The following is a 25,636-nucleotide window of genomic DNA, read 5'->3' on the forward strand; positions in this document are numbered from 1 at the left end:
AACTAGATGTTCTGACAGAGTTCTACTTTGAATGTCTGTACGAAGTTTCCCTCTGATCAGGCTAAGCTTCCTTCTATGGCATTCTACTGATCTTGCAATGCAAGTTCAGATCTTCTATAGTGCTAGAAACATAATTTCCATCTCAGCAATAATCTAAGCAAGCAGTAGCTTGTTAAAAAACTTAATCTTTGATGCTGCCACTCTATCAGTACTAAACCAGAAGTACTCTTCTACACTGAACACGGTTTTGAAGTCTGGTTTGACTTCCTACGCCTTAGCTCTAGGAAAAGGATAGGGAATAATCAAAGTATTCATGGTGTTGCTGACTGTACACAACTGTGTGACGGATCAGCAGTGGTAAAGAACAGGCAGGAGTAGCAGGATCTACATTTTGATAAGCCAGCTGTTTATATTCCATATAGAAAACTGGGCACTACTGTGGGAAGTTGCACACACTGTAGTACTGATCCTGTCCTGGGTGTGAGAAAACTTAACATACTGCTAAAAGCACCAATTAGAAGAAAAATACTTGTTACAAGTAAGATTAGCTGCCGCTGGAAAGCACCAGTCCTCCCACCTGTACTCCCCTCTTCAATAGCATGGCTTAAGTATTCAATCAGGTTTTAACATCTTATTCTGAACTGCAGATTATTGTCTCCAAGATAAAGGGTTGTCTGTTACAAATTTTATCCTATGCCTTAACATCTGTGAAGCTTCCAGATTCTTTCAGGTTTGTACAACCCTTGGGGCAAAGAAAAGAAAGGCGTAACTTGTAAAAACAGCTGAGTTACTTTCAACTTACTGCATAACTGTTCTGTGCTTAGTCGGATAGTTTTAAGCCTTTTTGTAACTCTCACGCATAGAACAAAACCCCCATAGAAAGCTGCAAGAAGGTCAACACTTCCACCAAAAGTCTCAAAATTATCACCCCAACAAGTCAGGAGATACCAGGAAAATGAACTTTATTTTAAAGCTCATTAAAAAGCTTCACAATAACACTAACAGAATTAGCATTTCCTTCATGTTATGCACCCCACATGAAAAATGTATTTTTTAGCAAGAGATGAAACGTAAGCGTTTCTGCATGCTACTAACACATTTCACCATCTTATTATCTGATAAGTGCTTTGAACTGCAATGATCAAAAACCTTAGAACACAGGATTTCTTCTGGAAAGTCCTTAAGAATGGGACAGACACCGGCTTTTTACTGACGTACCCAATTAGATGTCCAGACGAAAGAAAACTACCTTGGCATCTACAAATGCCTACGAAGGTTTTGATTACAACCTTTTGAAGGAGCAGCGTATGTCAGATCAAGGGCTTCTTTTCATCTTTAGTGATGCAAATGGTTAAATACTGCACAGAAGCTTAGTATGAACTCACAATTCCACAGGAATCTGAAAGTTACCAAGGCAATTTTCCTTTTAGGATAGTCATGACCAACACTATTACTATTATTCCTCCCTTAACACAACATATCCCAGATAAGTCTTCAGAAAAAAAATATAAATAGTTCCCAAAATGATGCATTCCCACCCCCCCATCACATACGACAGCAAAAATATCTTCTGTCATGGGATGAAATAACTTGCTGCAAGTGTAGTGGTTTAGTCCAAGTCCATGCTAATGGTGTTTTGATCACTCGGGTGACATTCACCATTTTGTTGAGGCATTTCAGAACTTTTGTCATCTTCTCCCATGTCTTCAGTTTTATAATCACCCCGGTCATTTAAGGGGTTTTCTTCCTTAGGAGAGTCAACTTTTGGTTTTGGTTGTGTCACAATAGGCTCACAGACATTGTTTAACTCCTAAAAGAAAGGGAGAAGAAAGATGTAGTCAGAATGTATGTTCAAGGACTCATCAGCTTTACTACAGTGAAGAGTCCTGTGCCCAAAAGACTGAAATTTGCTCTGTAGGTTTCCCAAGTCCAAACTGTCAAGTACTTATTGTACCCTGAAATAAATCAAGTGGTCTACTTTCTGAAGATCTGTGGGCAGTTCTTCAACCCACTATTTTGGATTTCATATGGGTTTTTTTCAAGACTATTGTGCCTACCAGTAACACTGAAAACAACCCAAGTTTTTAAGGTGACCGAAAGACACAGAATGTCAATAAAGCTCCAGATTTGTGTACTTTCCAGTGCAGCTCCTCTGCTTTCTCACTAACCACCTTTTAAGAACATTGGAGCAGTTAAGATGAAATTGGGGGAGAGGTACATCTATTAGTCTAGGTTTTGCACTAACCTCTGAAATTGGTCTCTTACAGTACACTTACCTGTAGCTTTGCCTTAATTTCACTTGAATGCACAGCTGGATCCTGATCTAAGCTCTTCTTAGCCTGTGCACTCACAGCGTTATTCATCCACTCTACCACCTCGCTAACACACTTCTCCACTTTCATCATTTCCATTTCATCAATATGGATGTATTTCTCATCCTGCCCAAAAACAAATGTTCTGTAGTAGTAAAGTCAAATTTTCTATCATCCAGTTATGCCAACAAGACTATCCCAGTTATTTACAACTTATAATCTTTACTTATTTTCAAAATAAACAGAAGTTGTCAACAAGCTGGATCTGTTACAGCCCACAAGAAATACAGATGGTCAAAATAAAGCTTCCTTTGCCCAATAATCAAACAAGAAACCTAGTTCACAGAGGGGACTGAACAGAAAATCCTTAGAGCTAATACAAAAACATCCCTTCCTTCCTAGAGTCCTACATGGGCTGAGGACAGTCTGCTGTATACAGAAGGGAAACAGTTGTTCATCTGTAGGAACATTCCCCACAACTCCACAGTTACATAATAAGCTGGTATCAGAAGAACCTATCCAGCAACACAGCCTATGATTTTAGTTTAAAATTCTAAATATGGATTCAAGTCTTAAATTTACTATTTTCCATGATGCTAGTTATTTAACGATTACATAATAGTAAGTTTCAGGACTTCAATACTGAATGCCTTCACTTAATTTTGTAATCTGTAGCTGAGGGCATACTTGTTTCTGATGGAAGTCTCAATCTTGAACTGAATTGCCTTGAGTTTTGTAGCTGCCTTGCTAGAATTCATTAAATTGAAACCCATGGGATAAATTTTTAAAGGCAGGAATGCTACCCAGAAAATAATCTTCAAACACCAATTGAAAAAAAAAACAAAAACAAACCCCGAACAAAAAACCCCAAAACAAATCCAGACAAAATCCATATATAATAAAGTCGGATATTTTAGTTTATTCTGAATAGCTGTTATGCTTCTCATCATGGCACAAATCTTGTTCCCGAAAGAAGTGGGAAGAGAAGCACACTTATAAAAAAGTCAATTAGCTTTTAATAGGTCAAGAATCACAGTCTATCCCCTGCTCTTTATAAGAATGTCCTTTTTAGCCTGAAAACATCCAGAAGTATGATGCAACTGAAGATATGACACACTGCAAAATTTTTTGAGTACTGAGAAACATTTGCCACATTGAATTTGTGACCTATATAACAGCAGACTGCAGCTCGTCTGAGAGGTGACTTTAAGCTTGTGCCAGCTGGTGAGCCTCAGTGAAACTATGTCATAAAAAGAAAGATACTTTAAGGCCACTTACTTTTTTCCTGAATTCCCCAGCTATTGTAGCATAATACTGGAGCTTGTGTCCCAGTTCTTCTAGCAGCTTCGGTCGTTCTTCTGCTTCCTGATAGCGCATTTCAATTGGAGTACCTAATTTCTAGAAAAGGCAATTTCTGTGTGTTACGTGATTCCTTAACGGCCGCTATTGTTGTTTTGGGCAATGTTTTGGAAATCTTGCGTTTTTGACATGCTAACAACCTACCTTTAAATCCTCCAATTTGTCCACATACACCTGCTTAGCTTCATCCTCACCCTCTTCGTACAGCCAGCCTTCCGTCTCTGTTAGGAGTGCAGAGAATCCCTGCAGATCCTATGCATCAATATAATTTAACAAGTCAAGCATCAAAATATGCACCAGTTGACTGCGTTTGTCCTCCAGTAACAGGACACTGGTAAATACACATTAATTCTTAACCTCCTACATAAAAAACTATACTCTGACTGCAGCTTTTGTGTAATTAAGTCACTTCAAACACACCAGCTCCTGAACTGAGAAACACATCTACAACACAGGTAGCATTTACAGCCTTTAGTGCTCGATTAGGCCAGTGCTTTGGGTACAGCTCTAATTCATGCTTTCGGTTATGGATACAGCAACACAGCATGTATGCCCTTCTAGTAACCAATTTTATTTGGGAACAAAATTTTACTCTATTTTTTACAAGATTTATTTTCAGGGCTGTGTACGAGTTCTGGATCAGTCCCAGCCATCATTCAAATGAGTTATGATTTTCAGCTATTTCCAGGGTGGTTATAAGAAAGCTGGACCAATGAATACAAAACAGATATTTGGTATCAGTATTTTCAGAGAAGCTCCTGAAATCATAACCTACCTTTTCACAAACAAACTTTTCATACGGTCCAGACAACTTGTCCCTGAACTCATATACATATTCCTCCACTGCATTCTTTGCATCATTTCTTTCTTTCTCCAGCTTATCTTGCATAATCATCTTTCCCTGTACAGCCACAGAAAATAACTCAATTAAAAATAAATATTATGTGCAAACAGCATTCTTCAGCACACAACTCCTGTAAACACAGTAATCTCCCAAAGGCCTTGGCTGACAGAACTATTGGAATTCTCATTACTACGCTGTGGACTCATCTGAAGAAATAGGTTGCACTTCTCTGTATCGCAACAGTTTGAACCAATCTGTGATGCCATGCCATGGGTCAGTGAGTGCCCTGATACTACTGCTATAAACCACACTTCAACCTTTTGATTAACATGTCAGTTTTGTGTTAGACTGTGTATTAGCTCACTGTAAGTTATTTGTGTTCACTCTCCAGGGTTACAGTAAAAGATCAGAGCTTGCCTTCAGAAACAGGTGAATGGTTAACAGCTGCAAGCAAGAAAGCAGTCTAAACCACACTCTAACTCACCTCTGTTTCAATATACATATTGAGGAGATCTTTTCCTAACTGCCAAACCAAGTTAGCTTCAATAGGCAGTTCCACATTCTTCACTTTTATCTTGGGTTTTTTAGCTTCTGGGGGCTGATCACCTTTCTTCTCATTCGTCTGAGTTGGAGAGAAGAAAAATAAGATAATTTCCCTGACTTCTTTCTGATGTAGCAGCACTGATGGAAGAAACATTCACAGGAAGAACATGCAGAGACCTCCTCTGTTCCTTCAGAACACACTTGCGAGGCACTTCCAAAGAATTCCACTTCCTATCCTACTCTTACAGTCTATCTCATAGGCAGTAAATACTGAGCTACAGGAAGGATGTTTCTCAGCTATACAGTGTACTTGCAGGTTTTCCAGACGTGTGATTCAACAGCTTAGCACTACACTAGTGATGCTGACAGCGGTAAAATTTTAACCTAAAACATTTTTCATCTTCTACAGATGAAAAGAGCAAACTACTAACAATATCATGCAGGTTTTTGGTTTTCACATATCATTTCCTCTTAGGTTCATGAATTCCTGATCCCAACTTCCTTCAGCAGGCCTAATAACCCTGGCCTTTAAGAGCTATTAAACAAATTGAAATGTCTGGAACCCAAGCAGATTAGTTGCATAAAGACAGGGAAGTGGGAGAGTAGGACTTCTTGCAGGAATTCTTTTGCAAACTCTGTACAAAAATCATTATGAGATGTATGTATTATTTTTCACAATAGAAAAGGTATAGAAATGAAAAAAGGTCCCAGCACCAAGTTGCTTACTTTTTCCTGGAATATGTTACTATTTTAAAAGTCACCATTATAGAGCATAACATTTTCAACAGAGTTAAAGGGTCACTCACTTTCTTGACATCTGGGATTTTGTTTTCTTCAGAGGGAAGTTCTGATGAAGGGGGAGACTGTGACGTTTGCTGACCATCAGTTTGTACCTGGGACTGTGTTCCAGCCTCACTGTTCTCTTGCTGGATATTTTTCTGAAATGAAAGCCCAGGCACAAAGGATGTAGAAGGCATGTGCACTTGTATTTAATAAAAATTATAGGGCACTGCACTTCTGATGCACATACTGTACGAAGTGCCCTACAAAGCATTCTGTGCACACGCAGTTAACACACACGCTTTAACTGATGGAGATAAGGGCTAGGTGCAAGTTCAGAAGGACTTGTTAAAAATGCTATGAATGCCAGGCTTGGCAGCATAATACCTCTGTGCGTGTGTGCACATGCTACCACTTTTTCTTACAAAAAGTAGCCTTGTAGTTTGAGTCATAGCTTTTAAGTTTCCCCCCCTCAGAAAACTATTAAAAGCATCAAGTACACAACAATGCTGCATTATTCCCCAGTGTTCCCCTCCCCTTCAATGCTGTAGAGAGCTATCATAAAATCCCAGGTTGGAAAGGACCTCAAGAATCATCTGGTCCAACCTTTCAAGGCAAAGCATGACCCAGACTAGGTGCCCCAGCACCCTGTCTACCTGAGCCTTGAAAGTGTCCAATGTTGGGGCAATTCAGCTCTCCCTTTCACAAAAAGTTTAAAAAAACTTATGAAGGACTGCACACAAATCCTTTTAACACAGAACACGGGTGACTAATAATCCAAACCAATCTCCCCTATTTGGAACAGTCTGATAGCTACAGCAGCTATAAGCAACCCCACCCTCAAGCAACCCATCTGCTTTTTAGCACTTGGCCCAATAGTTGATTTTGAAATCCACACTTAAGATAGCACAAGTTTTCTGATGTTCTTATAAAGACATTATTTCATGAAAACTATGCACAGCTCAAAGTTAACCTAATTTAGAGGCTAACTTCTCCTTAGAAGAAGGATATTTTTCTTCCAAACTACGTAACAGCAGAACACACTTTCATCAGTAAGGCCATTCACGCACAAGTCAGGTCAACTTACATCACTTAGGCTTTCAATAGGCCTCTGGTCCTGAGATTCTACTTCAGTTTCAACACTGACATCTTCACTGTCTTCGCTTTTAACTGGTTCTACCATGGATGCAGTGGACACACTGAAAATGCCATGAGTATTGACACGGACTTTCACTTTGACTTTAGACTTCTCTCCATCTTTCTGGGCTGCCACATTCTGTATAATGTACCTACCTAAATACAAAGGAATTAATATTCACACAGTGGAATTACATATGTAATATTACAGAGCCAGGAAAATACATCCCTTTTTCATAGGGGACGCTTTCTAAATATTTGATGAAGCCTCTGTGAATCTCATGGCCCCAAAAGGAGGACAGCAGGGAAGGGAAACTAAAACTACAGTACTTTTCCTCTAACTTTAACTTACAAAAGTTAGAATGTTTATTTTATTATAGGGCAGTTTCTCCTGACACTAGTGATACAGAATAAATAAAAAAGCTCACTGCCCTTTACTTGTGTTGCCTATGATGCTATATAGCAGGATTAAAGAAAACTACACAAAGATTTAGTCCAACATCAATGTTAAGTGGTTAAGTCTTATTACTGCAAGTTACTGCCCAACATAGAGCATTTCTAAAAGTGCTCTTTGCAGCTTCTAACATCCATGCAAGTTTGCCATTACTTTTTACTCTAGGGCAGAATGCAATTGTTTTGTAACTCTTGTAATACTTGAAAGTGTTATGAGACTAAGAAAGACTGACAGCTATTTTAACAGTAAAAGAAGAATCAGATCTTCTTGACATTAAAAGCAGACATATTTCCTACCTACTACATGGTTACATGTCAACAACCAAAAGAATGACCTGGAAATTATGATGCTTGTGTTCATATCCACCGATCTCATCACAGGCTGGAATTACACTGGCTCACACGCATTCCTTCAATAAATCTAAACCACAAGTAGACAAGCTTTTACCTGCTTACTTTATAGGCTGAAGTATATAATCTCCCCCTTCTTTTGAAGTCCAACAATACTAGAGTTATGACCTGTCCTCCTTTTTGGCATTCACATCAGAACTACTGACTCACTCATTAGGACTACTAACAATTCTGTTCTGTGTAAAAAGTTAATGGGCAAGGAAGCCAAAACGGGTATGATTTCTAGTTCTGTTCTTACCAGTTTGCAGAATATTTTTGTTTGTTAAAGCCATATAAATTGAACACTCACAAATCTCACCATCAGTCTTCATGGCAAGAGTTAACATGAGAGGAAACCTTTTTCTACAACTACAAAACACTCAGGTGGTTTCTGAAGACATGATTTTTGAACTTTGTGACTCTTGGCTAGACAACCGCATCATTTGCTTTGAAACAGAGAAAGTAACTGCTGCCTCCTGTTAGGATAATAGCTTTTGTTAACTTTGCAGTGCATTAAGCATTTGATGGAATACTGGTAAATCAGATGGAGAGAATTTTGTCATATATATTCTCCCACGTATTTTAAGAATATTTATAAAGCTTAACACCACAAGTCTGCTGATGCTTTATTTTAAGTGCATTGTTAACCAACAGGACAACCATACTGTCAAATACTTAAGATTTGTCATTTCTTCTACAACTCTGAAAAATAAAAAGTTGAGCTTTCAGATTGCTGAGCTTCCTAACAGAACCCAGTAATTACTTAACAATTAATATAGCTTTATCTTAATTTTACATGCAAACATACAACACTTAATTGCACACTTAGAACTTAATAGTAATTATTTAACTGGCCTGCCTTTACAATCACAATCTTTTTCTAACTAACCACAATGTAAAGCTCTTTGTAATATGGTCAATACTGTAATTTGACAAAAAAGATGAAAGAACTGCTTATAAATGTTACCTAGACAATTCAAATCAATACTGCAGCCTTGCAGCAGCCACTATTTAGGCTGTCTTGATTAAGACTTATTCAGCATTAAGTCAAACCCAGAAAGTGTAAGAGAAAAACAACCAATAGTTATTCCAGACATGTTCAATTTTTTTACATGCAGGAGATTTTTCAAGCATTCCCAGCTTGCTTTAATGATAAGCAGAAAAGTTTAAAAGTTATCTTTTATAGTGATAGCTGCATTCTAGCACTGTGCATTCAGCTGTAGCTCCCCCTCATTTCTTCACTGGACTGAAGCAACATATGAAGGCCAAATTCAGTTACCTATTGAGTGAGAAAGTTGAATATCTAGTCCTTAAGACACAAAAAAATAAATAAATAAATCATATAACCATACTGTAACACAACCATTACAGGACTGATTTAAGACCAAACAATGCGAGACAACACTATTTCCAGGGCAATTACTTACCAATTTTTGACTCAGGATATGGCACTCCATTAGGATCAGAATAAAAAGCTTCTAACTCAAATGGACCTTTTCTATAAAATGTAAGAACCTTGGAAAAAGGTGCTGCATGATTTCTGCTGAAGACCTCATGAACCCTACAATTAAGAGAAGTACCACTTTTAGCAGAATATTTGAGCTGAAAAACTTCGCTCTAGGGTCAAAACTCTTCAGAGAAACATTATGTTTTGGCACATTTATCTGTCTGAACAATTCCAAGAAGGGTACTTCACTGCTGTACTGGAAGGAAAAAAAATACTGTTGTGTACTGTACTGGAAAATTGTCCTATTCCACTAATTGAGTCTCAAAAGCAAGTTTAGATGTAAATGGCAATTCAGTGACAGACTACCAGGAGACCCCCAAAACCTATTTCCTGCAAAGACACTATTCTGAGCTTGGAATAGCATAATTTAAATCATAATTTGCACCCTTCTCCATTTCATCTCAAAATACTAATTATAGCACTGTTAATTCCACACTCATTTACTTTCAGTGGCTCAAGTAAGAACCCTGACACCACATCATTATTCATTTCTTCATTAGACAGAAAGACAACCAACTTTATTGTGTTCTCCCTCTAGGGTCCATCCATTACTATACCAGTCTGATTCTAATTTCCAGCTAAGTTTTGTCTCTTAACTATGGAAGGAGGTCATCTAATCAGCTAGATGTGACAAAATAAGAGGTTCACCTAGAATGTGAACTCCCAGGTTAGTCTCAGAAGCATGTGACAGAGCAATTAGGTTCTGCATCTATACAGTGAACAGGTCACTCTAGAACTGATGACCTCTAGAACTCAGACCTCTTTGCATCCTAGACAGTAGCTGCATTTCCCACAGTCATGGCATAGTTAATAGCAGAGAGGCCTGAGTCTTAAGACACTGCAATTGCAAGGAATTTCTCTTAGGAAACCTTAAAGAGTTACATCCTTGAGTCTGTTTTCAGCCAGACAAATAGCATCTATGCAAGCCCACAATACTTCCACGGTGTACTATGTTCCTACTGAAAAAAGAATCCAGATAGGTGTTATGAACACCTTGAGTAAAAAATCCAGAAAGTAAAGTGGGATAAGGAGCTGGTAGTTGCTCCAGCTCATTTCATATTTCAAAACCTGATAACCATGTATGAGCAATGCCAAGACAAAATACTGGTTGGCAGCGAATTTAATCACTTGGTTTTTAATCTTTATTTTTTAACATATGAAAAGTTATGGTTAAAATTTCAGAGCATGCCTTTACACATGCCTCTTGACTGTCAGCAATCTCTACTACACAGTCTACGGACTTCTATCATCAGAACGCCGAGATCCTAATTTACATGCAACCAAGAACTTTATCCTTGAATTACGAAAGCCAAAAGCTTCACAGTATTGCAGTTTGAGATACCTACCCTTCAGTGTCCTCTGCTTCCGTGTTCCACAACAAAGATATTGGAAATGGTGTAGCATCTGTCACTGAGAATTCTCTCACTTTAAAAGCTGGAGAAAGAATTGCACACTAAACAAAAAACACACATGCATTAAAGTTGGTTAACTGCTTTACACCACCACCCCCGAGATAGCTAGGTGTCTTTAAGCAAGAGAATTCTGCTGACTTTACTAAAACAGAGCTGAGCAAATTGCTTGATTTCAATGAAGTATGGTAAGAAAACAGGAATCTCATGCAGGAGTACTTATACTCTTTGGGTTGGTGGGAATTTTGGCCTTATTCTTATCTTCATGTGTGAAAAAAGGTAGCAGTCTAAATGAAAACCAGGACTGGAAAGAATGGAAGTGATACATTAGTACTAAAGAAGTGGTGTTTACCTTACAACTCCTGCTTCTTTCCCTAGAGACAACTAGCTGATAGTGATGGAAAGCGATTAGTGACAGAGTAAAGAAACAAGTCAAAGAAGAGCAGGAAGTGAGCAAGTAAAGCAGAAAAGGAAGAAGGCAGAATGGGTGGATTCCTTCCAGAATACACCCAGTATCAGCACTTTCAATAAAGTATTGCATCACAGAGGAGTACTCTGGACTTTTTAATCAGCATAGCCCCAAAAAAGACCCAGCACGTCTGTTCCCTTGAGTACTTTAAAATGGGCCACTTCTGCCATTTCTCATAACTGCTTGGCTAAGTCTTCACAGAAGTGCTCTCAATAAATCTAACTATTAACAAGTGTTGCCGGTACTATACCTGCAGAGCACAGCCCCTAGCTATGGCCTCATCTGCATTCAGTGTTGTGCTGACATCCTTGCCAAAGAATTTAGCAATCCTCTCCTTGACAGCAGGAATGCGGGTTGCTCCTCCCACAATCTCTACAGCAGTTACATCTTCCACTTTCAGTTGTGTTTGTTCCATTAATGAAAGCAAGGGTATCTCTATCCTTTGTAGCAGGTCAGCACACAATTCTTCAAACTGTGACCTTAAGAAAGAACCAGAGTTAACCAAAGAATGCCTGTCCCACCACTAAGATTTCCTGGTAGATTTCCAAACTGATGCTGACCAGGTTTGTTGACTACACTGCATAGAGACTTAAAGCTAAACCCCTATGAGTAGACTGAAGTGACAACCATACGCAAGGTGGTACATGAACAGCTGCTTACAGATATTCCTACACTGCTATCAATGTAGTTATGCAAGACAAAGGTATTTTTTTAAAAGGTGCTATATATTTGCCTCTCAGCAGAGGTTACAGGTTAAGAAATGAGGAAACAATGACACTTCCTTTACAATAAAAAAACTGTTCCTAAATCCCAGAAGAAAAAAACCCCTTCACTACTCTCCTGGCAGTAGTTAAAGGATTAACAGTGACTACAAATTCAGTTGTGCCTGTAAATGCATGCGATAGAGACACATATGCACACACAGACTTCATTTACACTCAGACTATCAAGTCAGCCCCACTCTCCTCCATTTCTCTACCAGTATCTGCAGTACAGTAAGAACAGAAAAAAGGAACAAAGCTTCAATTTTTCCTATCTTAAGAGCACTATGGGATTTAGGTTACTTAAAACATGCAGGAGGCCTAAATATGCAGCCAGTCCCCTGGGGTCTGGTTTGTATGCATCTATCCATGGTTTTGAGGATGTGTCAACTTACAGAAAGAATCAAAACTTCTTATACATGCGTTATTACACTGAAACATTGCTCAGGCAGCTGAACACTACATTTCACAGCCTTAGTTATTCTAGCATTACAAAAATGCCACAGCTATTCAGCACTTGCACTTAAATACAGCCACTAAAGCAAGTGCCTATCTCATACAGAACTCACCTGTTCATTTTTCCAGATACATCAGTGTCATTCATGAAACACTCAATATTTAGGGGAATGTCTGTGCTATTTGAACTCATTAGTTTCTTCAGCTTCTCACATTCCTGATACAGCCGAAGAAGAGCTCGAACTTTTGTTTTTGGATCCAGTTTGTACTTTGATTTTATTTCTGCACAGAAGTAATCTACCAACTTTCCATCAAAGTTTCTTCCACCTAGGAAAGGGTCAAATGCTGTACCAAGCACCTGGTTTGAAAGAACACAAGTATTTAGCCTTATACTCAGTAAAAATTAAATGCAGTCTTCCAAAATCAACACGTCTTTGCTTCACAAAAGGTTGAGGACAAGTCAGCCTATCTTCCAGTGCACAGGCTTAAGCAGTTCAATCAGCCATAGCAGCCAATAATTGCTCTTCACTTTTACAGTGGAATTAAGTAACTGGGTGACAATCCTAACTATCCAATTTCAATCCATACACACATTCATTTAGATAAAAGTAAATTACAGCAGTTATACTGTAGATCTTACATTGGTGTGTTGCAAAGAATTTACAGCCTCTATTTGAAACCACCTTAATGAAATGAAGGATACTGATAAAAATCTCAACCTTTTGACTTGTTACCACTCCCCATGTATTAAATACTTTCCAAATTTTACAACCAAGGCAGTTTTACAGGCTATTTTATTCTAATGTCTGATAAACCCTTTCATTTTCATTTAATCTTACTACCTTTAGTTTACTCTTGTTGAATGCACAGGCTGATACTTGAAATGCAGAATGCCCCATATCAACAAACACAACTATCCGTGGCTTCTCTTCAGGAGCTGGAAGGTCTTGCTTATAAATTCCATAATTCAGAGCCACTGCAAGAAAAATATATTATCCATGTAATCTCTAGTGAGCCTCCAATTGCATGCCATCACAACCCTGTGAATATTAAGCTATAGGATCAAGAGCAACAAGAGGTATCCAGACATACACCTACACAAGGTCCTACCTACATGGAACCTTTATTCCATTAATATGTTTTAGGATCCGAGAAGCATAACATCTTTCCTCAGTCACATATATGCTGATATATGTGTTTAAGTGACATAAGTGTTTAAGCACACAAAAATAAGCAACAAACTTGATCTATTAACAACTGGATTTTTATTTTTTTTTTTTGCTTTGCACAGTAATCAAAACCAAAGCATCTTTCAACAAAACACAAACTCAGTTTTGTATTTACAGGGAGTACCTCCCAGGCATGAAGGTTTTGTCTGGGAATGGCATAAATGGTCAGCAGAGGTTACCAAAGGCAAGAACCTCAGCCTATACAGAATTAGCAGGGGCAGACAGTTCATGAAGTGCATCAGAATTGCAAACCAAAAGCCAGTGGGACGTGAAAACATGGGATGAAGAAGTCGCAAGACAGAACACAGCTTTGTAGTGGCATTCATTCCGAATGGATAGCGGTGTCAAAGCTAGGCAACAAGATGATGCAGTAACTGAAGATAAATAAAACCCGAGAGTCTTGGCTACATGGTTAAGTAGGAAAGGCTGAGATTTTGGCATGAGATAGAATGTGCAAGAATGTACGTTTGTGTATGACCAAAGGAATCCCAAGATGAAGACAACAGCCAGGATACCAAGATTATCAGGCAAGAGAACTAGAGCCTTACAGTCAAAAGGAAGGCTGGGAATACATACTCTGAAAAGCAACATTTTACAGTCAACACTGACATTCTCTCACTTCAGGAGATGGCAACACCCCCCCCCACATCAAATGCCCTAGAGTTCCAGACCATGTGGAACAAAGGACAGGCAAGTTTCCCACTGATCAGATGCTTAGGATTTATGGATTCTGGTGTCTAATGTAAAGTTCCCCTGCACCTGGTGCACTCATTCTGTGTGGATGCTTTGGGGTCTGTAAAACCCCAGTACCAGCACACATTAATCCCTCCTACAAGCAGTTATTAAATGGTGGCTGATTAAAACCAGAAACTATTTCACAAAATATATCCGTTATATCCTTGAGATCTAGATTTGACTGAAATTGTGTATTGGTCTGTTTCACGTAACATTTTTCTCTCTGAGCAAACTGAACACACTGCCTTTGTTTCCAACCTAAAAAATAAATTCACAAATTTGGTAAGTCTCAGCAGAATTTGCCTTTCATTAAAAACAAATAAACAACTAAGTCTTTTTCTTTGATGTCCTACTGTATCTTAGGACCCCTTTCCCAGAGACAGAATTAAAAACTCTTACATTTAAAGTATCAGAGAAGCTTGGATGGCACTCATTAGCCTTGCAAGGTAAAGAAATGAAAATCAGAAATGCTACAGGTTACACAGTAAAAAATGGCTGCTGGTGCCAAGGACGGGAAAGAGCCGTATGCTTTTCTGATGGCCTGATACCCTCTGACAAACAAAAAGGAAGTGAAAATTGTGGTTTTTGCAAGGCCTAGGCCTTTAATTGGCTTGTATTGTGAGAGGTCATCTCTGAATTGGGTGTGAAGGGTTACTTGTGTTTCAATAGAGAAAGAGGTTGGAAAGGTACTCTTTGGGGACTGCTCAAGTCATAAACACCTCCCCTCCCCCCCCATAAATTAACAGAAGAGCAACAAGCTTTTAGAATGTTTATCTCAAGTCTAATCTTTCAGGACAGTCCTGTTTCTTAAAAGTAGCTAAATGCACCCTCCATCACACCTTTCATTTGCAGAAAACTGCCAATTTACTCTACTTACCTGCTGTCATGTCATTCATTAATCTAAGACAATTTAATCCAACAATCTGAGCTGCATCTAGAAGGGACCTCCTTTCAGCATCTGTGAAAAATGATGGAACCTGAAGAAAGAATGGGAAGTTATTTCCAGCAAATGCGACATCGCACTGTTTATTTGAAAGTATTCATTTAAAAATCATATTTATCTCTCCTCTTTAAGGAAGACACTTGATCACTGCAAGTCTTCTGAAAAGCAATTACTACTATACTGAATTGACACTTTAAATATTCTATTCAAGCAAGCTGAGTTGGAATTAAACAAGAGGAATACGTTGTTGAACATCTGCAACGGAACTCTATCATTGGCATTGGAAAGTGACCTTTGGCACCCTCAGGGACAGAATCTACATCATTAGAAGATGCTTCTCAGGTACTGACTGTAAAACAATCTCTTCTAATAACAGAACTAAACATTATTAGATGCAACATGTGACAGTCTTATTCAAAGACCCATTGAGAATCCAGAGACAGATGTTATTTCACACTCAGCCTTTCCAATGCAATGACTGTTCTGTATCTGAGGTAATCTTCAGTTCAGTCATAAATTGAAAAACAAATTAACTTACTGAGAGGATGAACATAAGCAGGACAGAAACTAAGGTTTTTCAGCTGCTACAGGGCAAACTTCAATAAGCAAAGGTGTCTGTATTTTATATTATCCATTAAAATGAGTAATTAGTGTGCTTAGTCATGGAAACAAACTGCAGCAGAAGGGTATATACCTGGATCCCAGGAACGTTCTGGGTCTGAAAGTACAAAAGTCTCCAAGAGAGTAAGTTAATGAAGTGGGTCAGTGTCTGGAATACAGAAGCGGCCCTGGGATTTCTTTAAGCCAAAAGCTCTAAAGCTAGTTAGGATTAATCCCTTTCTAAGTGCTTATGCAGTGTTCTTTTTTTACTCTGCATGAACAGAAACAAAATGTGCTCAACAGCTGAAATTAAAAGACAATGTCCCTGTGCACTACAATTACTTACAGAAATAACACAGTCTGTTACTGGCTTTTTCAGGTTACTCTCTGCTGTCTCCTTTAATTTAGTCAATAACATAGCCGAAATCTGTTCCACACTGAAGATATGCTCCTCATCCATGTACATGACCTGGATAGGAGAAATAGGTAAAATAACTACATTATCTCAACTGGAGGAAAAATTACTTACGTTTAATGTTGTTTGATACATTGCTAATACTCTATTAACCATGACATGCTTAATTATTTCTTTATAGAATGTCACTTTCCAATCTAATTTCCCAGTTGAGTATCTACAGAAGCAGTAATTCCACATTCAGACTTGCAGCATTAATAACCATATCAAGTCTACAGACAAAGGAAACAGCTAGGAAGCAATGTAAAAGGTGGCATAAGTCTAAATTGTGACTAAAGCTAGACATGGTTACACAGCATTATTCCAAAGAAGTAAAAACAGCTATAAATTTTCAAACTGTTGCCAACTGCAGAAAAGTCAAGAATTTCTTGCTATTTTCCTGACATGCTAATGCTTCTATTCAAATGTGTGAAGAACCTCTGAAAAGAAGAACTGCACCACAACAGTCCACCTATGCATGTAAAACAACTAAAAGCTTAAGGTGAAGCTCAGCAAAAAGGTCATTTGTTGCTCCCTTACCAAGAAATTATCTGAATCCCCATTTTAGTGTGTAACAAAGTAAATAGCAGTGATGAAGTGAAGGGAAGTTACAACTGATTCTTGAAAATAGCTCTTGCCTTTGATTTTCAACAGTCCAACTTTGGGGAAAAAAAACCCAACAACCAACCAACCAAAACCCAAGACATTTCAGTTTTAATAGAAAAATTGTTCTGTAAATACCCCAGTATTACTGGATGTTACTTAAGTTTCTACCAGTTAAATAGAAAAACACTAATTTGTTCTCCAAATAGAGATAGAAATAACAAGTAGCACTGTCTACCAGTATTAGACTGTCATATAGTAAAACTCCTACACACACCATAATTAAAACATTCATTTCTGTCTGAATTTACCTGTTAATTTCACAAGAGTACAGACAGCATAAGAAAAAGCATCTCCTCCTTTGTAAAGCTTGACTACTCTTCCAGTCAATGTATCATCTGTACATCATCAACTGTATCATCTCCTTTGTAATCTATTTATTACCTATGCCTGATCTATACTGAAGTTTTGGGGCATCAGTTCCAGATATGGAGAAAAGTAGCAAACTAAATTCACAGCCCTAAGCTAGGGTCTTCATTAGTGAAACAGTGCTGCCTGTTATGCCAGCAAGGCCTCATTATCAGTATTTTTGTATACTTCTGTAAATGAATATGCTATTATTTAACTGTACCTATTCCAAGAAAAGCTGATATTGTATCAGCAAACTCCTTGAAATGTAAGCAATTTGTACCTGCAAAGTGGTACAAACTGGTTTTGAACATCTGTTTCAAGTAACTTATACCAGGCAGTCTACTAAAGACAGACATGCCACTCATTTATAGCAATTATTCTAAAGAAGAGTTCCTGCTACTTTACAAGGAATTTGTAACCATGTAATTAGATTGTTGCAATGCAGTCCACACAAGAGTGACAGAAAGGTTAATAGTCTGAAGTAAAACCATACGACCTCATAATTATGTTAGCAGTATTTTTTTCTGGGATGTTTTTTGAGATGGATGTGCAATTTGACAACAAGGAAGCTCACATTTCAGCAATTACTTGCAAATGAACCTTAATTTGATAGTTAACATCTGCTATTTCAAGACAAAGCTGTCTATTCATACAAAAGCTCTTCTTTACTAGAAAGGTTAAAGAAAACCTTTAGGGTAATTAAGGAAACCTGTATTTTCATGACTAGGTGCTGAAGTGTAAGCGTTTAAACTTAGCTATAAAGCCCCAAAAATATATACTGCAAATTTACCTTTACTCCAACTCCACCATTCTTCATAGGAACCAAATCATAGCTCAACTTCTCCTTTTCCTTTTGAACAAAAGGATCATTAAATGCACGGCCATGGAATCTCTTGAAGTTAGAAACTGTGTTATGCGCATGAGTAATTTGCTGTGAAAAAAAAAACCAGGAAATTTAGAAATCCACTATTAATCAACCTGCAGAGTTCAGTGCTGGTGTGCATGACCCCAAGCATCAGTCAAGTTTCAAGCCAACTGCTTGGTCACTTGTCATATGTTTATGTAACACCTGCAGTTACTATCTGGTTCTTTATATGAGCTTATTACTACAGAAGATTACACAAGTCAGAGACACAGATACTTACAGACCATTATATATTAATGATTATAAAGATTACAGAAGTATCTCTAAAACCTTGAAGCAATCAGGAAAGCAATTAAGAGGACCTTTAGTATCTAGTACTATAGTCACCTAATTTAAAATCATAGAATTGCTAAGGTTGGAAAGGACTTTTATGATCAAGTCCAATCGTTAACATAGCACTCAAGTCCACCATGATGTCCCTAAGCACCACATCTACATGTCTCTTAAATACACCAGGGATGGCAATGCCACCACTGCCCTGAGCAGTCTGTTCCAATGCTTGACAACCTTTTTGGTGAAGAATTTTTTACTAATAGCCAATCTAAACCTCCCCTGAAGCAACTTGAGGTGACTTCCTCTTGTCCTATCACTCACCAGTTGGGAGAAGAGACAGATATCCACCTCCATACAACCTCCTGTAAGGCAAAGAGCCAGAAGGTCTCCCCGAACCTTCTTTTTCCCAGGGAAGAAAACTCAGTTCTCTCAGCTGCTGCTCACAGGACTTGTTCCCTAGACCCATCACCACCTTCATTCCCTATCTCTGAACCTGCTCCAGCACCTCAATGTCTGTCCTGTAGTGAGGGCCCAGAACTGAACACAGGATTTGAGGTGCAGCCTCACCAATGCTGGGTACAGGCAGATGATCACTGCCCTGGCCCTGCTGGACACACTGATGCAGGCCAGGATGCCATTGGCTTTCCTGGCCACCTGAGCACAAGCTGGTTCAAGTTCAGCACCACCAGGTGCTTTTGCACATAGCAGCTTCTCAGTCACCCTTCCCTAACCCTGCAGTGTTGCATGGGGTTGTGTAACCCAAGTGCAGGACCCAGGACTGAGCCTTGTTAAACCTCACACAGCTGGCCTTGGCCCATCGGTTCAATCTGTACAGATCCCTCAGCAGAGCCTTCCTACCCTCCAGCAGATAAACACTCCCAGCCAACCTGATGTCTGCAAACTTGCTGAGGGTGCACTTGATCTCCTTGTTCACATCACTGACAAAGATACTAAACAGAACTGGCCCCAGTATTGAGCCCTGGGGAACACCAGTGTGACAGGCTGCCAACTGGATTTACCTCCTTTCACCACAACTCTTCAGGCTTGTCCATTCAGCCAGTTTTTCACCCAGCAAAGACTATACCCATCCAAACCATGAGTAGCCAGTTTCTCCAGAAGAATGCTCTGGGAAATGATATGAAAGGCTTTACCCTAAAGTTGAGGTGGACAGAATCCACAGTCTCCCTCATCTACCAAGAGGTTCGCCAAGCAGAACCTGTCCTTTATAAACCCATGTTGACTGGGCCTGATCACCTTACGTGCCATGTGATGGCACTCAAGATGATCTACTCCATAACCTTCCCCAGCACTGAGGTCAGGCTGACAGCCCTGTAGTTCCCCAGATCCCCCTTCCACCCCATTTTGTGGATGAGCGTAACATCTGCTACCTCCAGTCCACTGGGTCCTCCCCAGTTAGCCAGGACTGCTGATAAATGATAGGAAGTGGCTCAGTGAGCATTTCCACCAGCTCCCTCAGTACCCATGGGTGGATCCCATCTGGCCCTAACAGACTGTGTGTGCCAAAGTAGTGTATCAGGACATGTGGGCTTCATCCTGCTCCCTGTCCCTGTCTTCCAAAGAACAACTGGTATTACTATTAATAGTAATTATTACTGCCACACCACAGCCTTTTCACCCATTCTAGACACTGGCACTCCCCAACAGCTTTTTCCTTGAGGGAGCAGGGGGACAGACACAGGTGACAGAAGAGCTTGGCCATGGTTGCACCAGAACTGATCCCATCAGCTGCTCTACCCTGAGCTACAGGCTCCTGGTGTCTCTCCCAGATCCCTAGAGAGCCCCTAGTTCAGGAAGTCCCCATGCACCTCACCGGAGTGCTCTGCTTCCAGTTGTACTGGCACCAGAACTGCTCAACTCAGCAGCTGCACAACAGAATTTAGACAGAATTCAAAGAAAGACAACAGCCAGCTTCCAAGTAGTTGCAATGCTTGTAAACTGGCAATCCAAGCCCAGCCGCCTCATCCCACTACATTAACAGCAAACAGCTCCGTTCACAGTTACCTAAGTGCCTAACTCCCCATACATTCGACTGTGTACTTTTCCCCCTGAGCTACTTCTGAACCATGTCATTCCTCTGTTCATGTTCACCTAGCAGCTACTCAAATTCTTGCACCAGACAGAAGGATTCAGTGCACAAGCAGCAAGAAACACGAGACTCTTTTGGCAACAACGTCAGCTTAAAGTATATACTTGAAGTATACCCACAGAACCAGCTGACCTAGAGAAGCATTTTTCATCAGTACAATGCGAAACAGAAATCAGACAACTAGCCTGGCCCTAAAGAGATACTGCCAGTATCTCAGAGCAGAATGAATCCTATTCTGTTGGAGAGAAACTAAAGTGCATTGTTCTCTCCAGAATAGGCAGGCACCAAGATAATGCATGATAACAACTTAAATCATGATCATCCAGAGGAAGATTTCTAGCATTCACTACTCTTCAGGGAAAGCATCAGTTTCCTATTGCACACAATTTTCCATTACTGAATTGAAAAACTACATCTGATATCAGTAAACTATGTATGACAGTTCTCCAACAGAAAAGCTCCCTGACAAAGAAGCAGACCATACCCATGCTGTTCAATATACTTTCAGAAAGGTCTGTGTGTGGAGAGGAAGATGCTGCACCCAAACTCACTACTAGGAATTCAGCAATTACTAGTAAGAGCATGAGTTAGTACAGGCCAAAAATCATGCCAGGAGCTATTCCAGTACTTCAATGCAACAGAGTATTTAGGTTCCTGTGTCCAAGATCATTTCCCAACATGGTTTCATTTATTTTTATAGCCGTAACTTCAGAGTACTTCAATGCTATGTAATTCACAGCTGTATTGCTAAAGAACATAGAAACAAAGTTATTACCACACAGTGGTCAGAGAATCACACTCTAGTACCTTTTATAGCCTAATTTAGAATTAACCTCAGCGCCTTTTCTAAAAGAACAATCCTCAGATATTTTTAGCTAAGGAGTATGTCATTAGGTCTGTAGCATCCTTTGGTATCTTCCTACTTAGTCACAATTAAAAAAGCTGAGAATTACAGTCTGTTAACTAACACTGTTCCTAACTCCAGTGATACAGACCTACCTAAAGGAAGCAAATTCTCTGAAAATTCACTCCAACAGCAGCTCCTCAAGTGATAAAGCAAGAGAGCACCTCTCAGCATCAATGAGCTCTCACACAATCACACTGTTGAAGTCACCAGTCAAAATATTTTTGCTTTTTTCTTTTGTTATGGGGAGGTGGTGTGCTGGGGTTTGGTTTTTCATTTTTTTTTTGTTTGTTTGTTGGGGTTTTTGCCATTTATTAACCAAGAAACTTGCTCAAATAAAACCTGTGATAATTTTATTCCTTGATTTTAGTAGCTATTACACCCTAGGACACTGAAAATACAACTCACAGTTGTCCATGTCAAGAAATTTCTACCTTTAGAAATCAAAGAAACAGAATTTACATCTCAAATGGTCAGCCAAACCAGACCAGGTACAGCAAGAGTAATAAATGTTCTGATGTCTTTTGTAATTTTAAGTATCACCTACTTCTTTTACTTCTAGTAAAAGTATTTGGCTTCAATGGCTAGGACAACCAAGCATGAAAGAGACAATACAGTAACGCATTATAAAGGTTAGTCTACAGAACTGGAGTCACAGGTGTTCATCATTGCAAATGCATGCTTTTAAATGCAATTCAAGAGATAAACTCCACTTTCAGTTTACTTTGTATTTTCAATGGCACATACTAGAATAATCTAACATTACTGGAACACACCCAAGAGTACACAGGATTCAGATCACTTGCTGTTTTGAGTACCAACTCATTTCTGCACACTGATGAATCATACTAGTTTCCAACTTGAAACTGGAAGCAGTCTAATAAACAAAAGCCATGCTAAACTTAAATTTCAGGAAAAAATATGAACACATGCATTGACTTTATTACTCCAAATGCTAACCTGTGATCAAGTGTATGCATGCTTGTGAAGACATAACCTATTCGCATTGCCTCATCTGATTAAAATTAAGAGGGGAGCTATTACAGTGGGGGGGGGGGAAAGTCTTTTAGTACTCTCTCCATGGAAACCCACTGCAGTCCCTTTACTACAGAGATCCGCACAGGCCAGCGGGGGCAGCAGTTATGTAACAATCTACCACACAATACCTACGGGTTTATTTAACCATTACACTTAGTTATTCCAAGACTTATCAGAATTAAGCCGTCCTTGTAAGCTGAAAATATTACCTTCATGAAGAAAAGATTCAATCTTTCATAACGCATCACACGGAAAAAAAACAACCCAAACCCACCACAAAAAGCAGAACTAAGGACTTACACCTTTCAAAACCACAGGCATTTACCTTCCACTAAAACCGACAGCTATAAGGTACCCAAGCAGCTTGAACTATCTGAGCCAAGACTCTCCCTTTGCATCTAGTTCTAACAAATTACACAGAGCATTTAAATTTTTTTCCTTCAAGTGCAAGAAAAATCCTACATACAACTACTAGGAAAAAAAATCTGGTAACTTGAAGCTGTCAGAAAAAGAATGTATTCAAATGGAAAATATTACCATAAATGAAAGAGTACAGTAATGGTCTAGTAAAATCATCCTGCATCCCTCTGGAGGAAGCATGGCAGCATAGTACATTTCTCAAATAAAAGGCTTGACAAGGAAAACTAAGGTTTTTGTTTTAACTAGAGCAAACCAACTCTCTTTACACCCACTGGCACTTCAACAGTTTGCACTGGCCAATTCACTGTTGCAAACAAATAGCAGGAAACGACCTACCTGGTTTTTAGCCGAGACACCAATAGCTCTGTTTTTGGATCCAAACGAAACCACCGATCTGAAAAGAACAGGCTAATTAACTCAGTGCTGACAATGAACGTGGCTGAGGGATGCCACGGTACATTTTCTCAACTGCAAAGTCTTTCTGCTTAAATGCCGTTCTTGCAGCTTGTGCCAAAACGGTACAGTAAGGATCTTACCCCCTTCAAGCCTTGGCTCCAATCCAAGACTCCTCACAAAGATTTTTGAAAACAGTTAAGACATTAAAGTAACAATTCAGAGCTGGCACCCCGACTATGTCCGGCTCATCTGCGCTTGGCCGCTCGTAACTTCACAACCAACTCCTGCTTTGAGCCAGAGGCTTTCTCTACCCGAACTCATAGTGCAGAACTGCTCCGGGGCAGCTAGTGCCCACCCGAGCGCGGAAGAGCCAGAGCCGCGTGTGCGCTGTCCCCGTGCCCCATTTACACCAGGCTGCCCCGGCGGGGATTCTCCTCGCAAACGCTGGCTTTGCCGCACCATTACCGGAGAAATCTTCCCGCCGCGGACCACTCTCATGTCCATTACCGTACCCGCAGGACATGTTTCTGCCCCGACTCGGTGGGACGGGGCCCCCGCCGGGGAACACCGCTCCCCCCACGCCCCCCCCCCCCCGGAAGCTTCCAGCACCTTCCAGCGTGGGCCCTCCGCCGACCACGGAGGGGCTTCCCCCCACCCTCGAAAGACCCCGCCGCCGCATCCCATCACCTCCCCACTCCCCGAGCTCCTCACTCACGGCGTGCAGCGGTCGCTGAACTCGTTGGCCACAGTCTCGATGCCGCCAGCCCGCGCCACAGCGATGTAGCAGCTCTGGCAGCCCAGGTCAAAGCCCACCACGGCCATGGCCCCGCCGCGGGGGGGAGAGGTCCCTGTCCCGCCTTCCCTCGGCTCTGCTCAGGTCGGCTCAGCTCGCTGCCTGCGCGCGGTACTGGCAGTAGCGGCGCCGGCAGGAGGGGCGGGGAGCCGGCGCCGCCGCTTTAAATATGACAATGAGGCGAAGTTTCCAGAAACTGCGGCAACCACTCACCGGCTCCACGTGCGGCTTCCGCTTCCGCCTTCGGCCGCGTTCTCGAACAATTCCCGCCAATCGGCGCTGCCGCTTTCACGTAACGCGAGCCGTTGTCGTGGCGACCACGGACGCCACCGACGCCACTGGCGGAGGAGGCGGGGCGGAGCTGCTCCGGCCCCAGTCAGTGTCCGCCTGGCAGGGCGGGGCCAGGCGGGAAGGGGGCGGGTGGTGTGTCCTGCCCGCCCGGTGGTAGCAGTTACACGGCTCCTCAGCGCGATACTGGGAGGGGTCTTGAATTGCATGGTTGTAGTCTTGTCGCCTGCCCTTCCCAGCCCGTTTGCTCGCTTTCTCCCTTCCGCTCATGCCCCCGAGGGGTGGAGGGACTTTTGTCCAGCCGCGGGGTTGCCCGAGAGTGGTCGGGGGGCCGGGTTGCCGAAGAGCAGTGGTTGTGTGGAGAGCCCTGCTGCTGCTTGCTGACAGGAAAAGTGTTGGGTGAGGGGTTGGCAGTGACCGTGCAGGCTCTGAGGTCGCGTTGAAGTGCTGTAAATGGCGGTACGCGTCTGTAGCGCCGGCTCTGCCGGTGACTGGGAGGAACTAGCCCGGGTCTAGCCGCTGGTGGCGGGGGAAGGGCTGAGCCCGGGTGGGCGGCACAGAAGAGCGGAGCCCGCCAGCCGATGCAGAGATCGCAATGGCAGGGGCTGTATGAGGAACTGGTGGGGCGCAGGGGAGGTGCCGGGGTGCTCCGCTCTCCCGTGTGCTGCTCAGCTTTACTGATCAAGGAACTTGCTTTTTGCTGAACCTGTACGTGTGGCAGAGTGGAAGAGAAGCCGTTACCTGAGACAGTATTACTTTCTAATACGCTGGAGAGTAGACTGTAGAGCCGACTATCACATTGTTACGGGAATCCCCCCACTGTGCTGTTGAGGTGTTCTTATGGCTAGCAAAAAGTAACAGCACGGGTTAAATACATTCATGCTATAGATCATTTGGCCTCCTTAAAAGGGCTTTTATCTCTGTCCAGTGCCACAATCTGCTATAATATAAATGTCCTGTTGCCTTGTAGCTGTCTAGTTCTGTCTGTTCAGTACTCCATTCCCTGCTACAGGCAGGACTTAATCTCCTGTATTTTGTTATCAGAGCCATGGCAGGTATGGATCTTGATCTTGCTTGTCAGTGATACGTTTGTTAGA

General features: G+C 40.9%; 1 protein-coding gene across 2 annotated transcripts; it reads right to left on the reverse strand.

Annotated features, from left to right (window-relative positions):
• Positions 1 to 945: 945 nt before the first annotated feature.
• HSPH1 (heat shock protein family H (Hsp110) member 1) lies at positions 946 to 24,337 on the reverse strand. 2 transcript variants are annotated; one of them, XM_061374504.1, is made up of 18 exons: positions 24,174 to 24,337; positions 23,399 to 23,456; positions 18,186 to 18,326; positions 16,274 to 16,396; positions 15,262 to 15,361; positions 13,263 to 13,396; positions 12,534 to 12,778; positions 11,454 to 11,682; positions 10,672 to 10,778; positions 9,246 to 9,379; positions 6,926 to 7,131; positions 5,865 to 5,996; positions 5,000 to 5,137; positions 4,447 to 4,572; positions 3,816 to 3,923; positions 3,591 to 3,710; positions 2,277 to 2,438; positions 946 to 1,810 (listed from the first exon to the last, which is right to left on the reverse strand). In XM_061374504.1, exons 1-18 carry the CDS (start codon positions 24,278 to 24,280, stop codon positions 1,610 to 1,612), a joined length of 2,571 nt encoding a protein of 856 aa, XP_061230488.1. In that variant the 5' UTR covers positions 24,281 to 24,337; the 3' UTR covers positions 946 to 1,609. The 2 variants fall into 2 exon arrangements, with proteins under 2 accessions (XP_061230488.1, XP_061230489.1); XM_061374505.1 differs by lacking the exon at positions 5,865 to 5,996.
• Positions 24,338 to 25,636: the final 1,299 nt, after the last annotated feature.

Source organism: Neopsephotus bourkii, unplaced genomic scaffold (assembly GCF_033783945.1).
Source record: "Neopsephotus bourkii isolate Nb327-2 ecotype Australia unplaced genomic scaffold, CSIRO-AGI_Nbou_v1 NB_1638, whole genome shotgun sequence".
Lineage (NCBI taxonomy): Eukaryota > Metazoa > Chordata > Aves > Psittaciformes > Psittacidae > Neopsephotus > Neopsephotus bourkii.